The following is a 27515-nucleotide window of genomic DNA, read 5'->3' on the forward strand; positions in this document are numbered from 1 at the left end:
CGGCGGGGATGTGGCCGCTGGAGAAGCCTTGCAGCTCGCACTCGCTCTCCAGGTAGGGCGGGCAGGGGCAGGGGGGGCAGCAGTCCCAGGCAGTGGCGGTGGTTGGCCCCTCCAGGACCCTCTCGGGGCACGGGGGGCAGGTGCTGGGGTCACACGTGGGTTTTGGGGCCGCGCCGCGGAGCAGGAGGCAGGTGAGCAGCAGGCGAAGGGCACTGTAGAGGGCCATGTTCCTGGGAGGGAAAGAGGAGATGTTTCTAGAGAGAGAAAGGGGGATGTAGGAGCAGGTGTCACACTGGGTATGGGCACATCAAACCCCCAAATTCTGGGCCAGCCCTCCGTGGTTTAAAGCAAGGGGGATGCAGCCACCTCTCCCTGGCATGCCCATGGCTGCAGTTTTGGTCATCCACAGCTGGCTGGAGGAGAGTTTGCTCTAAAATGTAAAGTGTTTTTCCCAAAAGCTCATCCTGGCTTGACCACGGTGTCCTCCACCCCCAGCTGTTCAGACAGCTGCAACATGGGCACTGGGTGAGCAAAGTCCACGTTGCAGCAAACACTGAGCTTCGGCACAGTTGCCCCGGCCTTCAAGTGGCACTTGTTCACCACTATATTGATGCTAATAATTTATGTTTAAGTGACTAATTAATTATTCCTGGGAGGCATTCAGGTATGAACACAGGAAGGGCTCAGTGAAGCACTGTCTGCTTTGGTGGCTCTCCCTGTGGCTGTAATTGGGACCCTGCTGCTGCTCCAGGGTGTCTTTCTTTTTTTCAGACTGACAGCTTTTCAAGACTCAACATTTCCTTAAGTGCACTTTTGGATCCCTTCCATCCCTCTGAGTGACCTTAACTCCTGCTGTACTAAATACACCTGCTCTATCTCCTGGACTGGGTCCTTCCAGGTTGGGTCTCTTCTCCTTTTGCCCCTGCACCACCTTTGATTACAATTATATCATTACCCTCATGCTGTGCATTTGATTGCCCAAACTTCCTACTCTTGCAGACATGAAACTACTTGCAATTACTTCTTAACATTTCTTTAAACAAACTTATTTCCAACTTGCATAACCATAAAGAAAAAAAACTTGAAAGCACAAACTCCACCTGTCATCAATTTGAAAAAAAAAAAGGACTTTTGAGCTTATCTGTTTTTACAGCAAACTCTCGCTTGTTAAATTGCTGGTAACTGCTTTATCTTTGCTGTAAGTAGCTGTTCTGCCCCTTCCTTTCATTCACACATTTTAATCTAGTGGTTATTTTACCATCATTCTCAGGGGACTGATGGCTGTGCCTAGCAGCACGGAGCCCAAACACGTTCCCTATGGAAAGGCTGCTGCAACCCCACACTAAGAGCTCCCTCCTGGCTGCCTCCTGCTATTTCCTAGTGAAATGTTCGTCCTCCCCCTTAGTTTTGGAGAACCAGGCTGGCCAAGGCCCTCCCCTCCTGCCCTGTGCCAAGTCCCCGTGGTTACCTGGTTAGCTGTGGGGCGTCTGGGCAGTCAGGACAGGCGCTGGGATGTAGTGCAAGATCCTGAGAGGCGTCTCTGGTCTTCACCCCACAGCCCTCCCAGACTTCTATTTATGTGCCTCCAGTGGTGGCTCCACGATGAAACACCGGTGGGAGAGACAGGGGAGGCGGGGAAAGGTGGCTGGGCAGGGCCAGCAAGATGGTTATCTCACTCGTGGTGTTGGTTTAGTCTGACCACAGACTAATCCGGTGTGTCCCAGCATCTGCAGGTCTGACATCTCACCCCACACCCCTCTGTGCAGATTTCACCAGGGTTTCTGGAGTGTCAGCATCCCCCTGTACCTCACAGGTTGCTGGGGGTGTGGATGCCCATGCTCAGAGGGAAAACAAAATCGCTCCTTTAACCTGGAAAACCCTCTTCTCCTGGTAGATATGTGGGACCCCCATGTCCCACACCACCTGAGGGCACTGAGCTGTGCTGAGTTGGGCAGCTGCCTATCACTGGATGCACGAAATATTGACAGGGCCTTTGTGGGAAGGGAAGGGAAACAAAAGACCAGTTGTCTGGAACGGGTCATCACTGTCAGAGGGCAGCCCTAGGGATGTGGGGAGGGGGATGGAGGGTGGTGGGTGAGATTCGGGCTCACTGCTCCTGCCACCAGTGCTATATATGGGCACGTGTTTATTGGTTCTGCAGGGATTTCTGCAGACAAGTCAAACAAAACCTGCTTCCTGAGGCCTTTTCCACCCCAGAAACAGTGGTCAGGACAGTGCCAGCCAGTCCCTCTCACCACCCCATACCCCCAGCCCAGCACTCTGGGGTGCTGGTGGGGCAGTGCTCTGCCCTGGTGAATGCTGTGGGGCACGTTTGCATCCTCAGGGTCACAGTCTGCGTGCAAACTACAGCAGAATTGATGCCAACGCTCCTGGCCAAGGCAATGCCACTGTGGGACGTGCCTGCTAAGGGCAGCCCCCAGGGACAGGGGAGGGGGGCCCCAGGAGCACCTTGGCGAGCCTGGCTCCAGCCCAGGTGGAGCAATCCTGAAATATCTGGAGCTCACACCCAACTTTATCAGCTCCCACACTCATAGTTAACATACAGCAGCAGTTGTAAATATTCGTGGTCAATACTCAGCAGTTACTTCACCCCCACTGAAGTGCAGCTGCGTGTCCCATAGCCTGTCCCTGCTGCTGCTGGTGATGATGATGGTGATGCTGCTGCTGCTGGGAGCACTGAGCATTAGGCTAATCCATAGCAGCCATGAGCATCGTGAAGGGCCACAGAGCAGCAGGACCCTGGGCTGTCTTTATGAGCTGTCAACCCGTCACCTGGGTTTTCAGCTGATTGTTTTCTGAAAGTTACCACTTTTTGCACTCCCAGGTGAGTGCCCAGGCACAGCCCCACAGGCCACATGCTCAGCACCCTGGGCAGCAGCCAGCTCTGCAAGCAAACCTTCCTTTTAAGCACATCAAATATTGCATTTGTGTCTGCTCAAATTGACGGTAAGGGAATATCTTTTGCATGAACACACACAATTTCTGAGAGGGCAGCCTGTTAGAATGGTTTGTTCCACACAGGCAGGTCTGTTGCACAGAAGGACATGTTACAGTCAGAGTCACCAGGAAGGGTCTGGCATGTCCCAGGCTGGTCCAGATTCAGACTCAGTTCTGAATTTCATGAAGTTATGGAGCACTTCAAAACTTATTCATTTGAGTTGAGAATACATTCATGGACTAATAAGCTTCACTTTGCAACAGAATTGCTAAAATAAATGCAATATGATGAGGTAAAGATAATGAATTTTTATTTTTCTGGACAAATACAGTTATTGCTCCAGTAAAAACTTGCAGAAGATCTGATAAGGGATTGTGTCATACAGGAAAAAATAGACAGCAGAGACATTTTCCTAAATATAAATACTTCAGCATTCTATAAATTAATAAGAGTCTCTTACAAAGTAGATTAGTTTGAGAATATGGACTAGCCACTTAGCAGCAAGCTGAAATTAAAATTAGTTGTTGCTACCTTGGAGCAGCTCCTGAGACTCAGAAAGATTGCAAAAATGTCTTTGGATCTTTTGAGAGCAACTCCCCCAAACCAGGTTTCAATGGCACTTCAGTTTGGTCCCACAGCTTTCTTTTCACATTTGTTCTCATTTATGTTTTTTGGCACCCATGGCAAATGGCTCTTCTGGACTTTATTATCAGTTACCAGGACACAATAAGCCTGACAGCAAAATTAAGATCAAACTTGCCTTCCCCAGGACAACCAGCAGCAGCTGCAAACATGGGCAGTGCACAGGAACCTACAGCTGGCAAACACACCAAACCCCCACCTGCTAAAATCCGGGCAGTAACAAACTTCCCCTGTCCATCCCCACCCCACCACGTTACCCATCCAGCCCTGGGAAGCTCCCTGTAACCACACAGGGCTATTAAACACAATTTCTTTAGTTATCTTCACTTCAGTGCCGCTCTGGGTGGCATTTGGCAGACAAATATTGATACATTACAATTTTCACCTAAGTAATTTTGAGAAACTGTCGTGGGATTAGAGCAGAAGGTGCCCTTGGCCGGGCGTTTTGGGCTTGGGGAGCACACCTGGCCCTGCTGGAGGACGTGGGGGCAGCCGAGCTGCTCTGCTACTTCTTGTCGTTTCTGCTGACGAAGGTGAGGAGGTCCATTGCTGTGACCACACCAAACACCATCTGCTTCATGAAGGAGCTGCCATTTCCATCAACTGTAAGCAGAGAAAATGCCCGTTTAGTGGGAAAACTCCCCAAAAAACATAACCCCTCACTCCTCCACTCTCTACCCCCACCCCATCAGCTATGCAGAGGCTGCTGTTCATTTATTAAAAGAAAACCTTAACAGGTACAGCGTCTGTCTCTGCTCTACCCCCACAGAAGTGACTGATGCAGCCTCAGTCAGGTTACCAAGGTTGCACCAACAAGGTTTTAGCTGCAAATTATGCACCCTTTCCCAGAGAGGAAACTTAATTTCCCAGTTGTTTTACCCAACCTCTGTTCCAGTCCTGCTTCTGTCACCACAAAACTTTTCAGGCCAAACTAATGAGACTCCCCAAGAGCAGCAGTGAGGCACTTTCCTGCTCTGTTCTCATAACATCCTACACCTCCATTAATAAAACAACACTTCCACAATTGCTTTAACTGTCTGATAAATGTTTTCTTAAATAAAAATAAAACTAGCCACCAGAGTCCAAACACGAGATAAAATGCAAGCTCCAAAGGTGTGGGAAGAAAGTAATAAATAAGGGGGTGACTGTGACAGCATTAAAACAGCAGCTCTGGAAAAGAAAGGGGGTGTTGTTTGAAAACCAGAGCAAGAGGCACTGCATACAGCTGGCTGATATTTCTTGGTGGGTGCCATTTAATTTGCTGATACCATTTAATTTATACCAAAATGTGATGCGAAATTGTTTCATGACAACGTAGCTGAGAAAGGAAATTCTGCCTAGCATTATTTTTTTGTGACAGAATTGGAAACGTGCATCAAAGGCAGTTTTGAACGACAGACTTTTGTTTGCAACCTTTTGATGGCTGGATTTGCAAGCTTTAGAGATGATTTTGGGTCAGCAGGTCCTGGAGATACAAGCAGAGGGGTTGGGATGTTTGGGCTTGGTGGGTTCCAGAGGCTCAGAGTTCAGCAGGCAGCCCCTTGCTGGCAGTACTGGACACTGCTCACAGTAGGGATGCTTTGCATGCTCAGTGTGCAATCCCATCAAATCAACATAATTATACCCTTCAGCTCTAAATTACCAGACCTAAACATGGGGCTTCTGACTGCTTTTTCATGTTGCTCACCCTTTTCAACAAAGCAACTCCCTCCAGATAAGGTCAAATTTGTACTTGTAGAAGTTTTACGGCACTGGAAAGGTGTGTTAGGTCAGGTTTGCAGAACAGCACCTTTTTTGGTCAGAGGAGGAACAAGGTGTGATTCCTGCTGCCATCAATGTGTCAGCAGCCCTCATGCTGCTGTGGTCCTGCTGCAGGTGACTCATACTGAGTCGGTTTGCTGCACCAAGGAGAGGGTGGACGTGCAGTGGGTTGAGAATAAACCAAACCTGCTGGTATGGCTGCTCTGTTGGACTGAATTGCTCCTGAATTGGCTGAGCATTCCTATGCCCAGCCATGGTCCAGGTAAGTCTCATGCACAGGTGCCCCAGGCTACAAACATCAATGCCCACAACTCACCTGCCTGTGCCACAGGGCTCGCTCCTGGTCTGACCCGTTTGTTCTCAGTTTTCTCAACTTACATGCCTGAATTCCACCTAAGCTTCACCTAGTGTGGCCAAACGCTCCTTTTGGCCTTGCCCTTGGGTTATGGAAGTCTATGGAGATCCCTAAATCCCCCCTTGCTTCCTGTGCTGCCCACAACCAGCAAGGCAGTGATTTGAATTCAATATGAAGAGACAAGTGCTGTGCAGCACAGGCACTGCACCCCTGCAGTCATCTACAGTCCACCTTGGCTGTCAGAGGGGACCTGATGAAACCCCGTAATGAATACCTTGGGAACACCTTTTCCATGGGAAACCATGGGATAGGGTGAAGGGATGGAGTTGATGGGTGCTTCACTGTTACTCCTGCATGGGCGCACAACACAGCTCCCATGGCCAGGATCTGGGAAGTGTTGCTCCAGAACACACATCCAGTAGTGTGCTGGTCCTGTGGTTAAGGCTTCCCCCCTCTCCCCTCATCCTTGTGGTGTCAGGAAAAGACATGGGTGAATAGCTGGTAATTCCAGGGATTTGCAGAGCCTTGAGGCAGAAATCCTTCCTGCAAAGGCTCAGGGGCTGCACAGCTGGAGCAGCTGCAGTGATACTTTCCACTCTCAGTTTGAGAATTTCCATTCCCCTCTCAGACATTTGCACAAAGCCCACAGAGTTCCCCTGCAGATACCTACACTGCATTTGCTTGTGTACAACGATAGCAAAATGGTCATTCTCCAATATGCAGGAAAGCTTCCCAAGGCTGTCCTCCAGGCCAATCTGAACAGGACAAAAGGAAACATTTAACATTTCATTTCACATTTAAAGGACAGTGGTGCAGAGCCTGGCTCCTGTCTCTGGTGGTAGCTGTGAGTGGACAGGGTGGTATCCAGCTGGGCCAGGATCCGATGTCCCTCACCCACCCGCACTGTTTTGGGGAGACCTCTCTGTCTTTTCATTAACCTCCCAGCTCCTCTCAGACTCCAGGGTGATGGTATTGCCCCTCTTCCCTTCTCCCCATCCCTGGACAGAGGTTGACACCAGCCTTAGAGGTACCTTCGAGAACTGGTCGTAGACGACCTTCGTAACAGGGTCTGAGAACTCCACGTTTCCAGCCAGCACTGAGGTGAGGGTGTTGCTGGGGGTCACTATTCCCAAAATAAGTCTGTAAGGGAAGAGGGAGGTTTCCAAAAGGTCAGACCTGAGGTAGGACACACGTTTTATGTAGGGGCTGAACCGCTTCACTTGAAGTCAGTGACCAAATTGCTGCTACCATCAACAGGAGGCAGTAGGTTCCTCCTCATCTGAACAGGACAAGAAGTTACTTGTCCTCACCAAGCTGATGGTTTAACAGCAGTTAAAGTCTGCTGTTACAGTCCAGGACTCAGCAGCTGGGAGAGGGAAAACTCATGGGCTCTCCAATTGCTTATTTGTGGGGGTTTCCCATCCAAACCTCACCACTCCTCTGGCCTCCCCTTGCCTGTGCACTGATCCAGCCTCTGCTAAGTCTGGTGGGCTCTAGATTTGGCTTTGGCTTTAACTGCCTCATTTACAGGAGTATTATTGATGAATCTTCACGATGAGGCAGACGATATTTTAAAAGTGTTCCTCACAGAGTCCAGCACAAGAGCCCCAACTCTGAATCAGTAAACGGGACTTTCTGTTTACCTTCATCGTGACTGATTCTCCTGTGTGAGTGGCCGTCCCTGTAGCGAGTAAAAAATAGTTACCCTGACTCAGCAACAACAGGAGCTTGGTCATATCCCTTCTCCTGGAGGATCTCAATTGCTTTTTGACAGCTGACTTCTGGGAGGAGAATGAGAGGGGCCGAGAGATTCAGTTTCTGCACCTTGATGTTCCACCACCTGTTTGAAAGACAAATGGCAGCGCTGAGCTGTTGCTCTCTGATGCACAGCTGTGGCCTTGAACAGTGAGGCAAGGCCACTAGAAATGAGTCCAGCCACGCAAGGGTATTCTGCCTGCCTGCAAAGCCAGCCCCACTCCAGTACCCAAAGCAGTAATAAGTCCCTCACGGTCAGGTCTTGTTGAAGTCAAGATTTCCCTATGCCTGGTGTTCAAACAACTTCAGAGGCAGGGCTAAGGCCAGCAGCAGGCAGGGTACCTACTGTCTTTGAGCTGAATTCTAAACAGCTGGCATTTGCCCAGCCACACATCGATTGGCATCAGCAGTTTGTCTGTGACTCCCTGTTTCCAGGGGATTCTTTACCTGTGGTGCCTAAGAGACAGGTGAGTTGGTCATGTTTTCTGGCCAGCAGTTCTGGGGAGTTAAAATTTTCTGTCCCCTGCCTGAGAAGACTTTCAGAGCTGTCTGAAAGGGGGCTTGCTACAACAGGGACCCATCTCCCCGCCAGCCCAACGGTCCTTTGAACATCAGCTGTGGAGTAGAGGGAGGTTTTGTGTGGAGCTAAATATCTACCTCGGCCATTCTGCTTGGCAGGGTTTAGGTGGCCTGGGCAATGGTTGCCAGGTGGAAGTGGATCAGCTAATCTGGGACAGAAAGGGCTCCTTTACAGACTTTGACTGGAGAACTGGGATATCTAACCACTCCGAAGAGAGGAGCTGACATTACGGCCTCCCCAGAGGGATCTGGACTGTACTGGTTTTTTGCAAATACTAAAAGAGAACACTTTCCTTTGAAGATAATAATTTCCAGACTCAAAAAGCTGATTCCCTTAGCACAGTTTATCCCGGCGGAAGTTGTCTTACCAAGGCTTGTGCTCCTGGATGTCATTTAGGAACCCGTTTTTTATCATCCACTTATCATTCACGAATTTGGACCTAGAAGTCACCAACAAAGAGAGGGTCTGTGAGCCTCCCAGAAGAAGTCGTGCTTTGTTTCATGCACTAGACCACAGCACTGCCCCCAGGGCTCCCATGATTTTTGCAGCTGGCTGCTCTCAGCCCCTTTTAAGGTCAACGGGAGCTGCGGGTGCTCAGTGACTCCTCGAAGCATGCCAGCTATTTGCCTTCCTAACTTTAGGCATGCAAGTTCAAAAACTGCAGCTTGGCTGACTCCTGCTCCGTGCAATGAGTCAGTGACAAGAGGAAATACATCCCAAGTATCCCAACACCCGGCTCCTGGTGCTTGCCATGGTGGTGTACAGTTTATTCCTGTTGCTTATTTAGTTTTTTCCCTGTGATCTGCCCGAGGGAGACTCCCAGCTCTGGGCCCGCTCTGTGTGCCAAGATATCAGAATTATCAGGGTGGTTCCCCAGCAACCCCCAGCACCTGGGCTCAGCTCCTGCCACTGAAGGTCCCCGTGGGGCAGAAGGCTGTGGGATCTCCCACCCTGATGCTGGAAAGCAGGTGAGGAAGCAGGAAACTCACATGTAGTTCCTGACAGAGTCGGGCAGGATGACAACGCAGCGCTGACCTTCCTTCAAATCCTTGGCAACTCTCACGGCAGCGGACATGGCACTGCCCGAGCTGCCTCCTGGGTGGGCACCAAGGAGAGGGAGACAAGTGTCAGGGCTGCACAGGGTGTAGGGCCACAGTCCCAGTGTGGGGGGCACAGGCTACCCCAGACAGTGGTGCAGGGGCACTCAGGCAAAGGTGGCACTTTGTGGGACGGTGGCTCGGGGCACTGGGATGGGAGGAATAGATCCCAAAGCCCTGTAGGCTTTAGGGTAATGTTAGGGAGCTGAGTTAGGGATGGAGGATTGTGTTCATATGGTGGCTCTTGGCAATGGGTTTTTAAGGCAGCATAAGAGTCACCTTGTGAACTTCATGAGCCACTTCTTGTGGTGGCTCAGTGCGCAGACCAAGGTCTGAAATGTTGAATACAGGGACATTCATAACATGCTACCCACACCACACCCTTCCTTTGGGTGAGGAGGAGACCATGCCAATTCTGGAGCTTCTGGCTGACATACTTGGAAACCAAAGACTGGCTTTAAATGCATTGTAAAGACTGAAAAAACCATAAACATTACATTCATGCTTGGAATACCAGGCCAACGTGATGGGAAGACTAAAACACTCCTTATGTCTGTGTGCACACATGTGGTTTGCTGCACGTAGGGAGAGCAGGTCCCTGCTTTACAGAGGCAATTCTTCCACCAGTAGTTTGAGTACTAGAAGTCAAACACATTCCACTATCTGAGTGCCAATTACACACTGCACTCAAGGCAGCACGTATTTTACAGCAGGTTAATTATCACCGGGTCACATTTTTCAAACAAATGAGGAATGGCCCTGAAAAATGCAGTTCAGGGAACATGAAGCTGTTCACAAATTATAGTTGAGTCCAGCAGGTGGTTTCTGTTGAAACACGGTGACTCTGTGCCTGCCGGGTTAAATCAACATTAAAGTGTTTCATTACACGTGGCCTGATCTTTTCCAAAACTCCCTGGATAATGAGTGCTCAGGGCTTTTATCAGCTGTAACTACAAGCCTATGTAGTGTCTGGTCCTGGATGCAAACCTACAGCTACCTGCTCGGTGGCAGGGAAGGGTGAAAACATGCTGATGGCGTGTAGTGGCTCTGAGGGCACAGGCAGGGTTTGTCTGAGGGCACCTGTTCGTTTTGGAAGGCCAGTGGGATCACTTACAGCTCGTTGGCACAGGGAGAAATACTCAGTAAGAACATCTCACACCTTCTTTACTTTCAAGCTTTCCTGGTCCAAACCTGGCACCTCTGGTGTGGCAATGACACAGAGAACAGCCTCGCAGAGTTGTTAGAGGAGCGACAGTTTTAGCCCACCTGTCCTGCCCCAAGCCCCATTAATCCTCTCTTCAGCCTATGTAACTCTACTCTGCACAGACTTAGGCCTGAAGATCCAGTTACACTGCAAAAGTGCTCCAGCAAGAGGAGAGTTATTGCTTCTATAATTATTGTGGCCGATGACTCAGATCCCCGACCACGGACTCAGAGGACACACCTCTGAGATCTGCAGTGACCTACACACCGGCTCGGGATTCAGCCATCCAGCCCTGCTAACCCAGCAGACACAAAAGGCAGGGAGCACCCACCCTGAAGCGTTTTGGTCCCAAAAGGAAGAGTTTCAGAAAGTTTGTCAGGAGAAGCAGCTGTTGCCACTGGTGCTTACCACACAGTAATCCCTCCTCTCTGATCAGCCTGCGAGACATGAGGAACGACTCTCTGTCATTGCTTTTGTACCACTGATCAACCACCTGAAAGGAAAGCAAGAAGGCTGAGTTTTGGCAGTGCTGTTTAAGGCTGTCCCAACCCTCTGAGACATGCTGATGCCTACAACATCTGGCAGCTTTGAGCTGCCCTCCACACTTGTTGGGAGCAATGCATTTGTCAAGGCATTCCTGGTCTGGGGGCGTGTCCTTTCTTGCAGGCACCCACTCTGACCTTTTCAGCCAGCACCCTTTCTTTGAAGAGTTAGGGATGTCTGACAGGTCCAGAGTCAGGATGTGGAAGAGGAAGTGGTGTCATGATGTCCCAGGCCAGACTACACTAATGGTTGAGATTTTGCCAGGCAGAATCAGACGCAGCTACAAGAAGAGGTTTGGGTTGTTACAGGTGTCAGCTCTACGTCCATGTGCCAACAGCAGAGACATTGTTAACACACACCTGAAAGCAGAAAGAATCTGAGGGATCTTTCTAAGAATGAGACCGGGAGGAACACAGGTAGCCTGAATTAGGGATTTAAAACTCTGTGGTTGGTGGCAGGTGATACGCTGAGAGTAAACTTGACGGGAAGAGGTATGAGGTTCATGATCTGCTGTCTTACAGAGCTTGGATCTTGTCATCCAGCCCATACGTGGTGCAGGATTTCTTCTGTGTGTTAAATTCAGTTAGAATCAGACTTACTCGGAGAGATGCTTCAGTGCTGAGGTCCCAATCCCTCCACAACAGCCTGTTCTGCACTGGGAAGGTGTGCAAGAGCCTTAGGGTTGGGCCATGGCCAGGTACCAGAGCTGGCTACCTCTGAACTTGGGAGTAGGCTGGATGCAAAACCAAAAATCAGGCAAAGGCCTCTCATCACACGACTACTTACTGATCTGTCAAGGACAGTAGGGATGAAGTCGTGCCCCATGCCCTCCACTTCAATGGTTGTGGTGTTTGTCTTGTTCATCTCACTGGGCAGAGCAACGATGGAGCCTTCGGGATCTACGCCAACAATCTTTGAGGGAAGGAAGTTTTGTTAAACCACAAAGGGAGCTCAGAAACAGTCAAGCACAAACTCAAAGGAAAAATCACCCGTGCCCTTGTCAGCAATGTTTTCCTTCCCATAACATTCATTAATATCCCTAACCACCGGCAGCATGGAGAACTTCCAGGATAAAAGGGTGCTGTTTCCCACTGGCTTTTTAAATAGATCCTAGGTAGTCTTCAGCTGTCGCAGAAGTGACTGGTGGCTTAAAATGTTATCACTCTCAAGGTGTTTGTCATCACTCCTTTGGCAGAGCCTCCCACTTCCGAAGCTCAACCCTTAGGACAGTGCAAGTTCTCCTTAATCTACTCCAGGGTAAAGCCAGCCAGAGAGCTCAAACATGTTGAAACCCGTGGCTACAGCCATCCTTTCTGGATCTAGTTTGTGCTGGCTGATGGTGACACCTCCCTGGTTGCCTACAGCTTTATGTCTGGGCTGAGGTTGCCTCCCTTAGCTCAGAGCTGAAGGAGGGGCGGTGACACTGCTCCACACACAGTTGCAATCAGTCAGGGAAGTAACCTGGTCCTCCAACGATGGGTCCACAACTCTCTGGTGCATCAGGGATTGCTCATATACTGACTACACCAGACAGGCAGCATCTGTCAAGCCCCTCATCTGCCTTGAAGCACAAGCTCTGCAGGATAAGCATCATTACTGATGTCAACCCTAAACACGAAGGGGTTTGCAACAGCAGAGGAGAAGCCCTTGCACAGTCTGTGACCCTCACAGAGTTGCCAGAACAGAAACTTCCATCGGGCAGGTTAACCAGGAGCAGTGATGCCATCAGCTGGGCCTGCATGGGCATCCAACACCGTCCTGCACAGGGCAGGGCAGCAGGCAGGTGGGGATTTCAGTGGGGCTGTGGAAAGTTTGGTTTCTAAGGCACTTGGGTGGGTCTAGGCCAACCTAAGCATCACCAAATTGCTTCTAACAAAAGCCAAGATTGCTGTGAAAAAGCAAATAGGTGGAGAGATCGACTGCTGGCTCAGGTGAGCCGCGGGGTTAGTTGTGATCAGAAGTGCAGACAGGAAATGGCGTGCAGCAACAGGACACTGGGGAATGGCTTTGAGCTGAAAGAAGGTAGGTTTAGATTGGATATTAGGAAGAAATTCTTTACTGTGAGGGTGGCGAGGCCCTGGCACAGATTGCCCAGAGAAGCTGTGGATGCCCCATCCCTGGAAGTGTCCAAGGCCAGGTTGGATGGGGCTCTGAGCAACCTGGTCTAGAAGAAGGTGTCCATGCCCATGGCAGGGGAGTGGAAGGGGATGATCTTTAAGGTCTCTCCCCACCCAAACCATTCTCTGATCCCATGAAAACCATGGCAGCCCTGCCTCCTGGCTTACCTTGCACTCTGGGCACTTCTCCTTCAGCTTCCTGGCGACGCCAGTGATGGTGCCTCCTGTACCAGACCCAATCACCACCATGTGGACCTTTCCTGCAGGTCAGGGAAGAGAGAGGCTTGCAGGGACTCAGCATGGCCTGCAGCATGACCTTCCCTTTATTCAGGGCCCTGTGCAGAAGCAGAGCCCGTGTCCCTTGGCCACTAGAACCCATGTGAGGACAGGTCAGGCAGAGGCCATGCTGGTGGACAAAGCCTGGTCCTATGGAGAGCTCAGATGAGCTTACAGGATCAGATGATCCTAATTCAGCACAGGGGGCTGAAGGTGACTTTCAGATTTCCCACTCCAGCTCTCCATGATTTCTGCACCTTTGGCATCTACTGACCCAAGGGAACAGCATGAAGCTGTGTCAGGGGAGGTTTAGGTTGGATATCAGGAAAAGGTTCTTCACCCAGAGGGTGGTTGGGCACTGGAACAGGCTCCTCAGGGCAGTGTTCACAGAACCAAGCCTGACAGAGCTCAAGTGGTGTTTAGACAATGCTCTCAGGCACGTGGTGTGGCTCTTGGAGTGTTCTGCCCAGGGCCAGGAGTTGGACTTTGATGATCCTTGTGGGTCCCTTCCAACTCAGGATATTTTGTGATCTTGTGCCTTAAGGGGGAGGGAATACCACAGCACCTCCATCCCTTTCAAACCCCACCATGTGGCAGCAAAGCACACACGTGAGCAGCAGCACGTATCACTGACAGGCACAACTTTTCAGCCTGTGTTGGCATCCACAGTGGAGAGATGGCTGAGCTCTGCCCTGGCACACGTCTGGGTCAGATATAGCCCCACTGGCATCAGTGAAATTATACAGATTTAGGACTGGTAGGAGCAGAATCGGAGTCAGGCCTTCAAAACCTGATGCTGCAACTGCATAGGGAAAAGGGAACCTATAAACCATGGCTGGCAGCCACAGGAGCAAATCCCTATGCAGCAGTGCAGGGCAGACAGGGACTCTCTTGTTCCTGTTGCTGCCTGACTGCTTTACAGCTGTGATAACTGCTCTCCAGCCTAAACCCTCGAGTCCTGTTTACATTTACAGTGTTCCCAGAACTTGCAATAAATGTCACCTCTATCTGCACAGACGTGGGCTGGGATAGTTCTTTATCCTCCGCCACTGTCACTTCAAATGCCATTAGTTTGTGACGTTTTTGTCTATTTTGGCTTGCAAATGAGTGTGCTGGATCAGATGCAGCCTGACATGCCCTGATGGATTTATATTCCCCAGTAAGGCCTCTTGGGACATCTTGTGTTCCCAGATGACAGGCCGCAGAGGTGTTGTGGCCACCAAGAGATGTGCTCTTTCTCATTTAGGTGCAGCCTGATTTTCTTAAGCCTCTGGTCTCCTCCCTCAGGCTTTTGCAGTGGGAGGCCATAGCCGGGAAGCCCTGCAGGCTGAGGTGTATCTGGAGTGGATTAGGAGCAGTTGCTACACCCTGCGTGTCAGTATTATTAAGATAACACTGCCTTCACCTACAGAGGCCCTTTCGGCTGTTTCTGGACATTCAGGTCAATAAATGATGTAAAATTAGTGAGGGCTACAGCCCTCTGCACACCCTCAGCACGTAGAAACAACAGGCCAGACTGTACCTTCACACTGCTCCAGGATCTCCTCGGCCGTGGTGTCGTAATGAGCCAGGGGGTTGCTTGGATTTCTGTACTGTTTGTTTCAACAGAGAAGAGCAGGAGTTACCGTGTGAAGAGCAGGTCAAATACCAAACTAGCAATAGCTCCTGACGAGCTGTACCCAGAGCAGGCAACTGCCCCCTCATCTCCCCAGAGAGGGGTGGACTGGGACCCGGCCTGACCAGATACAGGTATTCCTTCTGGTGGTCAATTTGGGACAAGATTCCCAAGGGCATTCGAGATTTTTCCACACTGGAAGATTAAATGTGCCCATGAACACTCATTCTCTGGCACTTGGTGCCTATTAGGTGTGGGGTTGGTCAGGTGGCTGGGAACTGTGGGCCAGAAGACTTCTCCAGCCTGTACAGGGGAATTTCCACAAGTGATACCACAGACCAGGTTTCTTCTAAAAAGCATATTCAGCCTTTGAGTTCCTTTTTATTTAAAAGGAAGGAGCTTCCCTGAGTTTCCTGCATTCCAGGAGCTCCCTGCTCTCTATAGGGATGCCTTCCCTCAGCAGGGTCAGACCAAAGGGAGAAATGCCTTCCTGCTCAAGACAGAAACCACTGGTGTGAGTCATCAGGGTTTGCCCTTTACAGCATGAGGTTTATTTTTGAGGTAGAACAGAGTTTGCTAACCCGGCACAAAAAGTGATTTTTTTTTTTTTCAGGTCAAAGTTAAATCTGAAGCAACTTGAGGAGTCTCTGAATTGTGCAAGAAAACCCAGCCTCACCCAGATCCAGGCTTTGGCAGAGGTGTTACAGGTTTGGAAGTGTCCCTTATTTTGTTTCTGCCACCCTGTGCTTTGCAGAGGGGAGATTACGCTTCAGACGCTGTAAAACGCTGATGAAATCTGCCTCCAGTGCCACTTTTGAACGAAGCTCCCAAGCACAGGCACACCTGGAGCACACCCTATAAACTGTGTTCGGAAGGAGACTCAGTGGAGGGACGGCCTTTACCTGGTCCAGGATGTGAGAGTTTGGGATTTCACTTTTCAGCTTCCAGGCAACGCGAATGTTCGACTCCGGGGCATCAAAGTGGGTGCACGGGGTCCTCACAATTTCAGCACCCAGGGCCTTCAGAATACTGACCTTTGGGAGGGAGAAGAGTAGATGTAGTGCAACTGATCCCATGTAGGGATGGTAATCCAAACCTGGGGGCTCACGGCGGTGTCAGATGCCGGAGGAGCTTTGCATGGGGGGGAACATTTATCATTTGGAGATACAATGTCCAATTCTGGAATATACTATCTCTGACATGCCCCTGGCACCCCAGGGCCTCCTGCCCCGAAGCTGGCACATGGATTCCAGCCTGGCCTTGTGCCCTGTCCTACTTGGAGGGCAGTCTGGGGACAGGGTAAGAGGGAGGTAACACTGTGCTGCTCCGTGGTGCCTCGGGAAAAGGGCAGGGGGAATCAGGTAGGGAACACTGTCTCCTGTATGCTGGGGTCTGAGCCCCTGCATGCAAAGGGGAGCTCTTAAAACTATCTTTGCCCCAAGCCCCTTGTCTTCTCTCACCAAGTACAGGGAAGGAGCAAATACAAATCAGACCAAGGGTATAATCCCCTGGGAGATGTGACTGTTGGGGGCAGAAAGGGTCAAAAAAGAAGTGTGGGAGAGTGTTGGGGGCACCTGGAGATAAAGCCCATGGCAGCTGGAGGTGGCATCTGCTCCAGACTGAGCTTAAGTAAGATTTAGGTTGCAGTGAGGGCAGCACTTTGGAGAAGGGCTCATTTTTGAGCCAGGTCAGGAGCCAGGTCTAGCTTCACTGGCACGAGTTCAGCTGAATAGTTTGTGAGGCTTTTGGCTCACCAAGGCAGGATTCCTGCCATCTCCAGGACGGTAGTTTTACCTGATCATCAGCTCTCAGGTAAATGACATGACTTACACCACCTCAAGAAAGCAGCTCAGGCAACCTTGAGTGTCTCCAGGTTAAAGAAAACCATAAATACACAGAAAGACCAAGTGACCTTTCAGAAGCATGAGGGGAAGTGAGTAGGACTGTCAGGTGAGCCCTGGCATCTGCCTGCCTCTCCTCCACTCCAATCAGGCCTCACCCTCCCACACACCAGATATTGCTCCATTTCTCTGCAGCCACACACTGTGTTTGGCTACCATGTCACCCCAGCTGCACTGCTGACACCAGACAGTCAGCCAGGCCATCACAGGGTGCTTTTTTCCATCAAGAGCTGACCCTCTAAAGAGCTACAAAGTTCTGGCAGTGTGTGCACCAGGCTCATTATCCCTTAAAAGAGAAGGCACTCTGGCTTAGAAAGGGAAAGGCAGAGAGGGACAGGGAAGGAGATGTTCCCTGGGTGGGGATAGCACCATACAGAGCTCTGACCTTCTCCATGCTCATATTCTCTGGCAAGACGATGATGCAGCGGTAACCTTTCACTGCAGCCACCAGTGCCAGCCCGATTCCTGGGTGGTGGGGAGGAAAGGGAACTGGTTAACAAGAGCACTTGGAAAAGCCAAGAGGCCAACATGCATTGCTTCCTCTCTCCTTCAGCGAATAGAACCTAGAAATGTTCACCAGTGAACTGCAGGTGAGGACATCCTCCACGAGCCTCTTGGGATGTGCTGGGAACACCAGAGAGTGTAGGAGGATGTGCTGACAGATGAGCCAAGCTGCAGTGTCCCTCTTGCTCTCAGGAGTCTATTAGTGTGGCACAGAGCAAATGGCAAAGCTGGGGAGCGTTTTCCTCCCCTCTCTGAGGCTCAGGCCTCTTCCTTTCTTTTTGGAAAAACAGGAGAGAGGTGATTTTGCTTCAGGAGTGCCTTCCCCTCCCCCCTCAAACACTCTCAGTTGTGTGGGGGGGTGTCAGACACACACATTAAGCAGCACATGTCACCCCGCGGTGAGCAGGCGAAGGGCACCTCTGCTCCGATTTCACCAGGGCTGACAGATGGAGCCAGCTGCTCCCCAGCCAGAGGAGGAAGGTGAGGCTGGAGCAGTGTGTCCCTGTGAGGGGCTGTAGGGACCCTGCTGCGACTCCAGCTGCCCCAGGGACCCAGCACAATCCCTCCATAGAACAGCTCTAGAACACAAGTTCCCTCACCCCATCTCTGGGGAGTGGCTGGGGCAAGGTGGGGAGCTGGCTCTGGGGCTGCCTGTGGCAACAAGCCAGTAAGGAGCAAAATTCCTAGAGATGAGACCCATTCTGCATGGCTAGAGAGGAGGAGGTGGGGAGTGCAGCGAGGGACGTGGCCTCAACCACATCTAGAGCACCTCGACAGCCTCTGCTGTGCCTTTTTGTATGAAAGCACGCTGTGCACACACACATGGCCTTGTCATGGGGCAGGGAGCAGCAAAGGGACATTAAAACTTGCACCAGTAGCCCTGTGGAGGCTGCAAAATAGCAGGGTAGTCTCCTATGTTGTGCCCTCTCAGCTTGCTCCCTGCCATAATATGGTGGGAGGACAGGTGACAGTGACGAGGAAAAAAAATCAGATGATTTCTCTTCCAGCCCATCAGGGAAACCCTCTCTGGGAACTTCTGAGTCCTCAAAAGCTCCACAGCCTGAAAACTCCTGGGGTTGCCCCTGGTCCTGAGGGTGTTTGCCTTGCCACAGGGTAACCTTCTGAGCACACCCTTGCAGGCGTGGGACCCTTGCCTACCAGGCCCCTGGGAATTTCAGCAGAGGCACCTTGACACTCCAGGATGCTCAAAAACAACCCCCTGCCCAGTTCCCAGGCAGAGGGAGCATCCCTGCCCTTCCCACCTGTGTTTCCTGAAGTGGGCTCAATCAGCGTGTCTCCTGGTTTTATAATCCCAGCTCTCTCTGCGTCTTCCACCATCCTGAGGCCGATGCGATCCTTCACGCTGCCCCCCGCGTTGAAGTACTCGCACTTTGCCACTGGGAGTGAAAGGAGAGGCTCCATCAGTTTTTTAATAGGTGCCAAAAAATGTCCCATCTGTAGTCCTGAATGAGGTGCCATAAAGAAAAGCGAGCAACAGAAAGAACGCTTCCAAGTGTCAGCCAAAATTGTAATTCCTTCACTGAGCTACTGAAAAATCAGGTAACTTGCCAAGGCACTATCAAACTGCAAGTCCTATTTGGGCCCTCCACGCTGCTAATACTCGGGGCAGGACTTTTCTTAACAAGGCTCTGACAAGCACCTACATCTGAACTGGGTGTACTGGGCTCTGTTTTATAGACAACAGGGAGAAATGGGTACTTCCAGGGTGTCATTCCCTTCATCCTGGCAGAGAACCGGCTACTTCTGGCTGAGAAATCAACCTGATGCCCGAGCAGCCCATATGGGAAAAGAAATCTTGTGCTCATCATTACATTTTATAAAGCAAAGTGCCACAACTTCAGCTGCACAGAGATCCCTGGAGGCACAGGAAATACAAGGTAATCCCATCCACCTGTAACTGCCTCTTGAGGTAGCTGTGCTGCAAAAATTCCTTTATTTTCCTGGGAACAGGGCCTGTGCTGACGTGTTGCTCGGAGAGGACCACGTAGCTGCTCTGCCTGTCCTGCTCTCCTTCCTCTCCTGTGCCAGGGGAGGGAGACAACATCCCAGAAAACAGGATCTGCCCAGCTTATCCCACACCGAATCCTCCCATGCCCCTAAGGCTCCTGCCTTGACATGCTTCAAGGGGCAGGCTGCTCCAGAGGTGGACCAGACACTGCACAGTTGCCCTCCCACTTCCACCAACTCTCTTCCATGGTCTCCCACCATCCCCTCAGGTCTCATTCTGGGAAGTGAGAGGCAGTGCAATGTAGAGGTTGCAGGATTACTGGCCCAAAGGTCCCAAATCCTGAGAAGGGATCTGGTGGAAAAGCACAGCACACTCCATGTGTCCATGGGCCTGGTGGGGGGTTAGTTGCCCTGAGGATTCCCAGCTGCCAAACAGGACCACAAGGCCCCACTCTGCCATTTCATTAAGGATGAGCACTCATCAAGCCCCTCCTCCTTACCCAGCCACATGACACTCATGAAACTTTCTGCCTCTGAGAATCTATCTTTCTGCCAAATTTGGGTGAAATTAGTTATCAGGGTTAGAAGTTACAGGAAAGGCACTGAAAAGTCCGTATGGACAGATCTGATCTTATCATCCATGTACCTATAAGGCACCAGGTTAAAACTGACCCTTTCGTGAGACAGCACCAGTGCTGCACTAACATCTCCTAGGGTGGAGGACTTGGATCCTGCTGGAAAACCTGGCCCTGCAGCCAGCACCTTGACCTGACTATTAACACCAGGGACTGGCACCCATGTTGCTGATAACCCCATCTGCCTGCAGCCCCCTCTGCTCTGCCTGGGGCTGCATTTTGGGAAGGTCCTCAAGGGAAGCAGCTACCCCCAGGAGCAGACAGCAGTGCCTGGCCTGGCTCCAGCTGACCTGGCAGAGGATTCCTCCATGGGTGAGAGCTCTGCCTGGCAGCCAAGGGTGACACTGGTGTGTGTCTCCCACAGCCTGAGCTGCTCTCTGTTCCTGGACAGGCTGCAGAAAGGGTCCTGCCGTGCCCTGTGCCCAATTCCATCCACCATAATTTGGGAAGGCTCAGCCAGTCTCCCCTGTGCACTCCACATGCTACACTGGGTGCTGCAGCATCCCTGCCTGATGCCATGTTGCCATCCACCCATCCCCAAATTTAGCCCAGAAATACTCTGAGCTTATGTTGCTGTTATTTGTGAGGAGAGATGCCACACTACCATCAGCCCCCTTCTCATTGCTGTTTGAGACCATCCTGTTTGTTTCAAAAAATGACTGTAGCATAACCTAATAAGCAGGAGCACCCGACACGTGCCACAGCTGTCCCTCCCCACCTGTGCTTGCTCTCACAGAGCCTCTCCTGAAGCCCCCCTCCAACACCGCCCCTCACCCTCACCTCATGGCACGGAAAAACCTGGTGGAAAGGGGACACTCACAGAGCTCACACTTGAGCCCATAGGACTTCCCAATCTTGTTGATTCGGACCATTGGGGTGCAGCCAACTTTCTTGAGGACATTGGGCAAGATCTTTTTTTCTTCTGTCCTGAAATAATACAGGGGGGGCAAAAAAGTCATATCAAAGCTATTTTTTATGCAACACGAACCGAGATAAAATCTAAGTGAGGTTTCAACAATTCTATCGAGGCCACAGAGAGACACTCCAACTGCAAGAGAAAAAGTCCCCATCAACGATTAATGGCCCCAGGGGTTAGTTATAGTTTTCCATCATGAGTTAATAGTTCTTTTGCATAAAAAATGAGGTAATTAATTTTCAGGGCTGTTCTGAAATGTCTTGTTCTGCAAGGCCCTAGGCCTCTATAACGAGAAGCTGACAAGCCTCAGGATTTTATGCTGTGGGTGAGAAAGGCAGGAGGCCATGCACAACACAAGGCTCCTTCTCTTTCCTCTGTCCTACCCAGCACCATGTCTGCTTTTTTGTATTTCCAGCTGTCCCTGGGCCAACTCTTTCTTGCCTGGCCAGGACTCCCAGACTTGCAAGGATGGCTCCAAGCCATCAGAAAAGCCCAAGTCACAGAGTACTCCGGAGGCTTTTTTGCAAATGATTAAACTGAGCTCTGTGATCAGTGAAATCCAGCTGCCTGGTTTTGTTAGTCACTGTCAGACTCTGACAGAGGCCAAAAACCACATCAGAGCAATTGCAACCAGTATGAAAAAGACCTGTTTGCCCAACACACGACAGAACACATCTTCCCAGGCAGCCATGGAACTCACATCCTTGAGCTTGTTCAGAGTTGGAGGGAGAGGATTGATGAGGGCTGTGTTTGTTTGGGCCACAAGCACATTGCCCCTGGCTGCAAACCAGCACGTCTCTCTCCTTTTGGGGTGACAAACCCCCCCTCCATCACTGCTCAGCTCTGCTTTGCTCAGCTCTCACCCACTATCATCCTCTGAACCTTGACCTGGAGTTATCCCTGTCTGCTATCACGGCCAGGCAGATGCCTGGCTGCTGACAGAGAGTCCATATGGTGTAGGGTGACATGGTGGGTTACTTGAAGACACACACACCTCCCTCCAGGTTTTGCAAGCGTGATACAAACACTTCTTGCCTTGCAGGAGTGCAGGGGTAGTGGTTTAGTGAAGGTCTTTACTACCAAAAGTAGCCAGTCTCCTTGCATCTTGAGCCCAGAAATGATGGAGTATTACACATGTGCTGTTACCCTCCCTCTGGGTAAAGAGTCTGCAGAGGCATCACGGCCTCTACAGAGTGTTGGTAAATGTGAGGCAATAACAACAAATGAGCCTCCCCCAAAGCTGCAGCCATTGCACATCTGCTCTAAAAGCCAACAAAATGCTCAGGGATTTCAGTGGGGCTGAGCCATGGCATGAGGAGACTCCAATTCCTTCAGGTGACAATTAACTAGAGCCTGGCTCTCTTGAGAGTGACCTGCATTGTCATGTTACACATCTAGATTGCAGGAGGTCAGCCTGAGAGAAGAAAGCAAGGCCATTTATTTACCTTCAGCTACAAATTGTGGTAAATGGGATGCTACCATGCACTCTGAACCCCAGAAAGGGGGTTCATAGAATCACAGAATCATAAAATGGCCTGGGTTGGAAGAGACCTTAAAGATCAACAAGTTCCAACTCCCTTCCATGGTCAGGGACACCTTCCACTACCCCAGATTGCTCAGAGCCTCATCCTTGAACACTTCTAGGGATGGGACATCCACAGCTTCTCTGGGCAACCTGTTCCAGTACCTCACCACCTTCACAGCAAAGAATTTTTTCCTAATATCGAGTCTAAATGTAATCTCTTTCAGTTTGAAGCTATTTCCCCTTGTCCTGTCACTCCAGGCCCTTGAAAATAGTTTCTCTCCATCTCTCTTGTTGGCTTCTTCAGGTACTGGAAGGCTGAAAGTAGGTGACCCCACAGGCTTCTCTTTTCCAGGCTGAACAATCCCAATTCCCTCAGCCTTTTCCTCACAGCAGAGCTGCTCCATCCCTCTGATCACCCCAGTGCCTCCTCTGTGACTCACTCTAACAGGTCCACATCCCTCCTGTGGTGAGGACCCCAGAGGTGCTGAGGAGCTCCAGGCTCTGCAGTGGTGGAGTGTAATGAGGGGATGGGAAAGGGAAAGGAAACCTGTGCTGCCCTGCATGCCAGGGTGAGCCTTGCCAGGGCAGTGAGGGTGGGATCCAGGAACTGGGTTGCTCTTTTGCTCTGCCACTCGTTACCGTCCCCTAAACACAGCAGCCTCTCTCACTCACAGGCAAGTTTTCTGCAGTTCCTACCTAATTCCTTTCCTAATCACTACCATATTTTACTACAAAAATAGCAGTTGATGGTCTGCTTCCTTGTGAGAGCTCTGTGTGTGTAGCCTGAAGGCAGAAAGTCTATGGGGACACAAAGATCTGTGACAAATGCCTTTGGATGTGGTTGGCACAGTCTAGTCCTGCAGATGCTGGTATCAGTTCAGGATTGCAGTGGACAAGGGTGGATTTTATCCAAGATTCCTGCTTTTACTCATGGCTTGTTATTCCATAAGGTATCCAAGGGAAAACTAGTCCTGGCAAAGCAAAAGATTCTTGATGAGGTCAGAGTTAGCTCAAGGGATAGCAAAGCCAATTCCGTATCATTGAAAAGAAAAATTATTAATATTCTGAATTAAAATAACATCTTGTCTTCTCTCTCTGCTTCTACACCCAAAACTCAATCAGATTTCACAATGGACTCTCAGGAAGTCCAGAGATTTTTGCTACACTGGCTACCATCTGTGAGCAGGGAAACCAAACCACCCCCTCCACACAGTGCAGTAAAAGAAAAGGTGTAACGTGTGCCAGTGTATTTTCTTCACTGCTGCACAGTGGGCTGTGTTTCAGTTCCTGCCTCAGTGATGCTGTGTGGGCCCCCTCAGCCAGACCCCATCCCAGAGAGGTGTCTGGTGCTCGGGGCTGGAGCTGTCCCTATGCCTCCCTGGCTGCCCACCTCCTGGGGGTGGGATGGGCCCTGGCACTGCAACACCTTGCTGCCCCATGGGGCACCCTGATGCTAAATTGCTAAAATCCAAGAATGTTTTCCTGCTCTGTATGATAACTCAGGGGCGGGGGGGAAATCAGTTTGACTGAAAAGAGCTGACTCTATTCTCAGGCACCAGCTTCGGGGGCTGCACTGAGTGAGTGCCTGGATGCAGTTTGCTGGATCAGCTTGGAAGCTTTGGAGTCCATTCATCCCTCCTTCATGGGCCAGCCCAGAGGCTGTTCTGGACTTAACACATGCTGATGGCTGTGCTTTGGCCTTGTCCTGCCAGGCACGTGGTCAGGCATGACCATGCAGAGCAGTGCTGCACCTCTCATGGGCTCCAGTCCCTCACTCGCTGGAGCTGAATTCCTGGTTTACATCCTTGCACTGCAGGGACGTGTTTGCGGTTCTCCTGACATTTATGGGACAGCCTTATCTTTAACAGCTTGTCTGTGTCTCGTTTGCCAGGTCATTAAAGCACCTCTTGTCAAGTCTAGTCGGGGCCCTTTGGCAGCCTCACCTCACCCCGGGAGGGAACCTGCTGCTCTGAGGGCAAGAACAGCTCAGAGCAAGCACTTTGCTTTGCACTGAGCCCTTGGGTTGCTCACACAGAGCGAGCAACCTCTGCGTGCCCATTTTATAGTTATTTAAACTTCCAGGCCCTGGTAATCCATTTCTGTGAGGTCTCTCAGCCATCAGTAAAGATATTGGTGTTACTTTGAAACCTTCTCACACACAGCTTTGGTTTGTTTGAATGGACAAGGGCAGCAAAACTGCAGCTCTTGGGCTGATGGCTGCAGGGCTGTTACTGACAGGGCTGGGTACCCCAGTTTTGGGGTATATGCTGCCTTATGCTACAGCTAGAAGAGTCATTCCTACATCTCCTCGAGTGCCTAGCAGCTGGGAGTGCCTGTACTTCTGCTGTGTGACACCAAACCTCACTGAGTCCTCTTTGCAGAAGTGTGCAAGTCCCTGGTTGAAGTCTGTCTATGACAGACTAAACTTTCTCTTAGTTCCTCTAAAATAAGGCGCCCCAAACAAGCAGATGCTTTCAGAAGTGTGCTGCAAAACACAGAGCTGACACTTGAGCCAGCCACATCTTTCTGCAAAATTAAAGAGAGTGAGAAAGAGCTTCTTGAAGGGGAGATACTGAGTCAGTTTTGCCTGCTGGAAAATAAACCATCATTAGTGTAACAGCCGACTTCTGGTTGTGACCATCCTGGTACAACAGCAGTACTTCAACCTCAGAAAAAGACACTGAGCTGTGCTCTGAAATAACCAGCGTGAAAGAATTACTTACAGGCGCACACAGGAGTGTGGAGACTTGCTGGCAGGCGTCGTGGCTGTCCACGTGCACTTACTGGGCAAGTTGGGAAGGATCCACGCGCTGTCGGCTTTGCCTTCCTGACCTCCCGCGCAGTCACCGTTCATGAGCGGGCACGCCTTGGCCAGCTCCTGAGCGGTGGAAATAGAGGTCACCTGGGAGGGAAGTAACTGTTGAAGGCAAAAAAACGTCATTTGGGTGTGAAGGCAGGGCAGCCTACGTGTGCCATCCTGCTGGCGTTTCAAAACCACCGTTGTACTGGTGAAAGGAGGTCGAAAGGGGATGAACGGAGGAAAGGGGGTTGTAGCGAGGTGGGTGTCAGTCTCTTCTCCCAGGTAACAAGTGACACAATGAGAGGAAATAGCCTCATGTTGTGCCAGGAGAGGTTTAAATTATATATTAGGGAAAAAAAAAAATCACTGGAAAGGTTGTAAAGTGTTTGAACAAACTGTGCAGGGAAGTGTTGGTGAATCACCATCCTTGGAAGTGTTCAAAAAACTCGTGAATATGGCACTTGATGACATGGTCTGATGGTGAACACGGTGGTGCTGGGCTGATGGTTGGATCTGGTGATCTTAAAGGTCTTTCCAACCTTAACAATTCTATGATTCCAAGATAAAATTGCTATTTCAGAGTGGTATACCAGGCCATGTACGTCGTAAACCATCATCCGTGCACCCCCTCCAGTGAATCTTCCTCTGCTCAAAATCATCCCCTCCACTAGAAAATTTGGTGCTCCCTACTTAATTATTTGGTCAAGAGTAGTATTTTTCACCCCAGCAGTGAAGAAACTGCAAAGAAGTCTACCCAGCAATAATTTGAGAATATTTCTATTGTGGTGATGGACCTCAGAGGGCCAGAAGACACCCCTACTACAGCATCAAGTGTATAAAAGTGAAAAAAGAGAATCCGTAGAAGTAAAACATCAGGGAAGGGCACCAAACGTGCTTGGGGGTATGGAGCAAGTTCCAGAGTGAAACAGCCTCAAGAGAGGAGGATTCATCAGCCTGGAAATTATACAGGTGGCTGGTGGTGAGAGTGGGCTGTAAATCCTGGGGGAGCTGGAGAAGGTGCATCAAATAACGGCAAATAAAGGCAAAATGGAATTATCAGGAACAACTATAGGGGCAAAGGAGGTAAAAATGGAAGAGAAAAGAGTTAAACAAGTTTTCAAAGGTTGAGTTCATTAGTGGCTTTTAAACTCACAAACCCTAATGGCACCTGTGCTCTGCAAGAAGGAAATTTTTGTGCTGTTTTCTCTGTATTGCTGATGCATATGCAGAGAAAAGGAGAAGTCTGGGTTTATAGTTTATTCTCAGTATCTGCTACTGACCAATAGCAGAAACAAGGGTTACATGTTTTGGTGTGATCCTGTCTGCAATTCATCCATCACTCTTCTGGGCTAAGAAAACAAGCCATATGGAGAAAAGACACATGATTTTTGGTACAGTGGAAGTTTCTTTTCTGGCTTGTTGACAAAATAAATTTGCCTTGATTCAGCCTTTGTTGATTAAAGGAACTTTGCAGGGTCTTACTTAGACTGACAATGAAAGCTGGTGTTAACCTGCTTGTTGCAGCATAGTCTGCCCTGTCTTCCTACACCTCTGGGGTGATGCATTTTGCAATTAGAGCAAGTATAATGCTTTCATTAACTTTGCTGTAGTAGAAATGGTCAAAGGCGTGATGCTGGACCTACCTTCTACATTTAACTCGAGACTGAGAGCAAAGACTTCATTTTGAAATCTGATAGCACCCAACCAGTGACTCAAAGAAGAAATAATCTCATTTCTAAACACAGAGGACTGCCTGCAGTGGGGCCAGACCTGTGGCCATGTGGAAGGGAAATGGGAAATCCCCAGGCAGGGAACTCAGGCTGGTGACAAGAGGATGCTGAAGCCAAAGTGCACAGCACAGAGAGCAGAGGCCAACAAGTTTGTGGAGCATCATCTTCATCCCAGGCCATAAAGCCACTCCCCTGCCCCTCCTGGACACCTGAGCTGCCTGACTGACTCACTGTAGCCAGGCAAGCAGCCAGCAGGATGTTGTGGCTGGGTCCTGATTATCTAATTAATTTATGGCTTGACACATGAGCCCAAGGGCAGCCTTAATTACCATTTCTGCCATCCTCCTCCTGCTCACTCGCTCCTTCCACCCTCTTGCTCAGAGTTCCTTTGAAGCGCCGTGGCAGGGCTCCCTGAGGTCTGTGCTGTGTTCTCCTGGTGGTTTCCACACCAGGACAGGAGGATGGTGCTGTGGTTTGCTCCCTGAGTGCTGGGATGTCCCTGGAACACAGAAACACAGCACTCTGTTATTCCAGCAACACCAGAGGGATGAAACAGCCCCCGGTGTGCAGACCAACCTTCTTATCCAGAGGCCCCGGGGCATCTCCAAAGGTGGAAGCCAACAACCTTGTGT

The 27515-nt window shown here is 50.4% G+C and overlaps 1 protein-coding gene across 1 annotated transcript; it reads right to left on the reverse strand.

Moving 5' to 3' along the window:
* Positions 1–3346: 3346 nt before the first annotated feature.
* On the reverse strand, positions 3347–27224 carry LOC103765447 (cystathionine beta-synthase). The gene is made up of 16 exons (XM_008932440.3): positions 27213–27224; positions 25077–25231; positions 20733–20839; positions 18572–18706; positions 17191–17270; positions 15807–15938; positions 14812–14881; positions 13182–13273; positions 11683–11808; positions 10762–10846; positions 9042–9147; positions 8420–8491; positions 7423–7557; positions 6749–6857; positions 6388–6472; positions 3347–4204 (listed from the first exon to the last, which is right to left on the reverse strand). Exons 1-16 carry the CDS (start codon positions 27222–27224, stop codon positions 4107–4109), a joined length of 1599 nt encoding a protein of 532 aa, XP_008930688.2. The 3' UTR covers positions 3347–4106.
* Positions 27225–27515: the final 291 nt, after the last annotated feature.

Source organism: Manacus vitellinus, unplaced genomic scaffold, assembly GCF_001715985.3.
Source record: "Manacus vitellinus isolate BGI_N305 unplaced genomic scaffold, ASM171598v3 scaffold_7_pilon, whole genome shotgun sequence".
Taxonomy (NCBI): Eukaryota; Metazoa; Chordata; class Aves; order Passeriformes; family Pipridae; genus Manacus; species Manacus vitellinus.

Bases quoted from the DNA above. Each gene is read 5' to 3' on its own strand.
- LOC103765447 (XM_008932440.3), bottom strand. The intron at 18,707-20,732 runs GTGAGTGTCCCC...TTTCACTCCCAG, and splicing joins TGGGCTCAAGTGTGAGCTCT to TGGCAAAGTGCGAGTACTTC. The intron at 4,205-6,387 runs GTAGGTATCTGC...CTCTGCTTACAG, and splicing joins TGTACACAAGCAAATGCAGT to TTGATGGAAATGGCAGCTCC.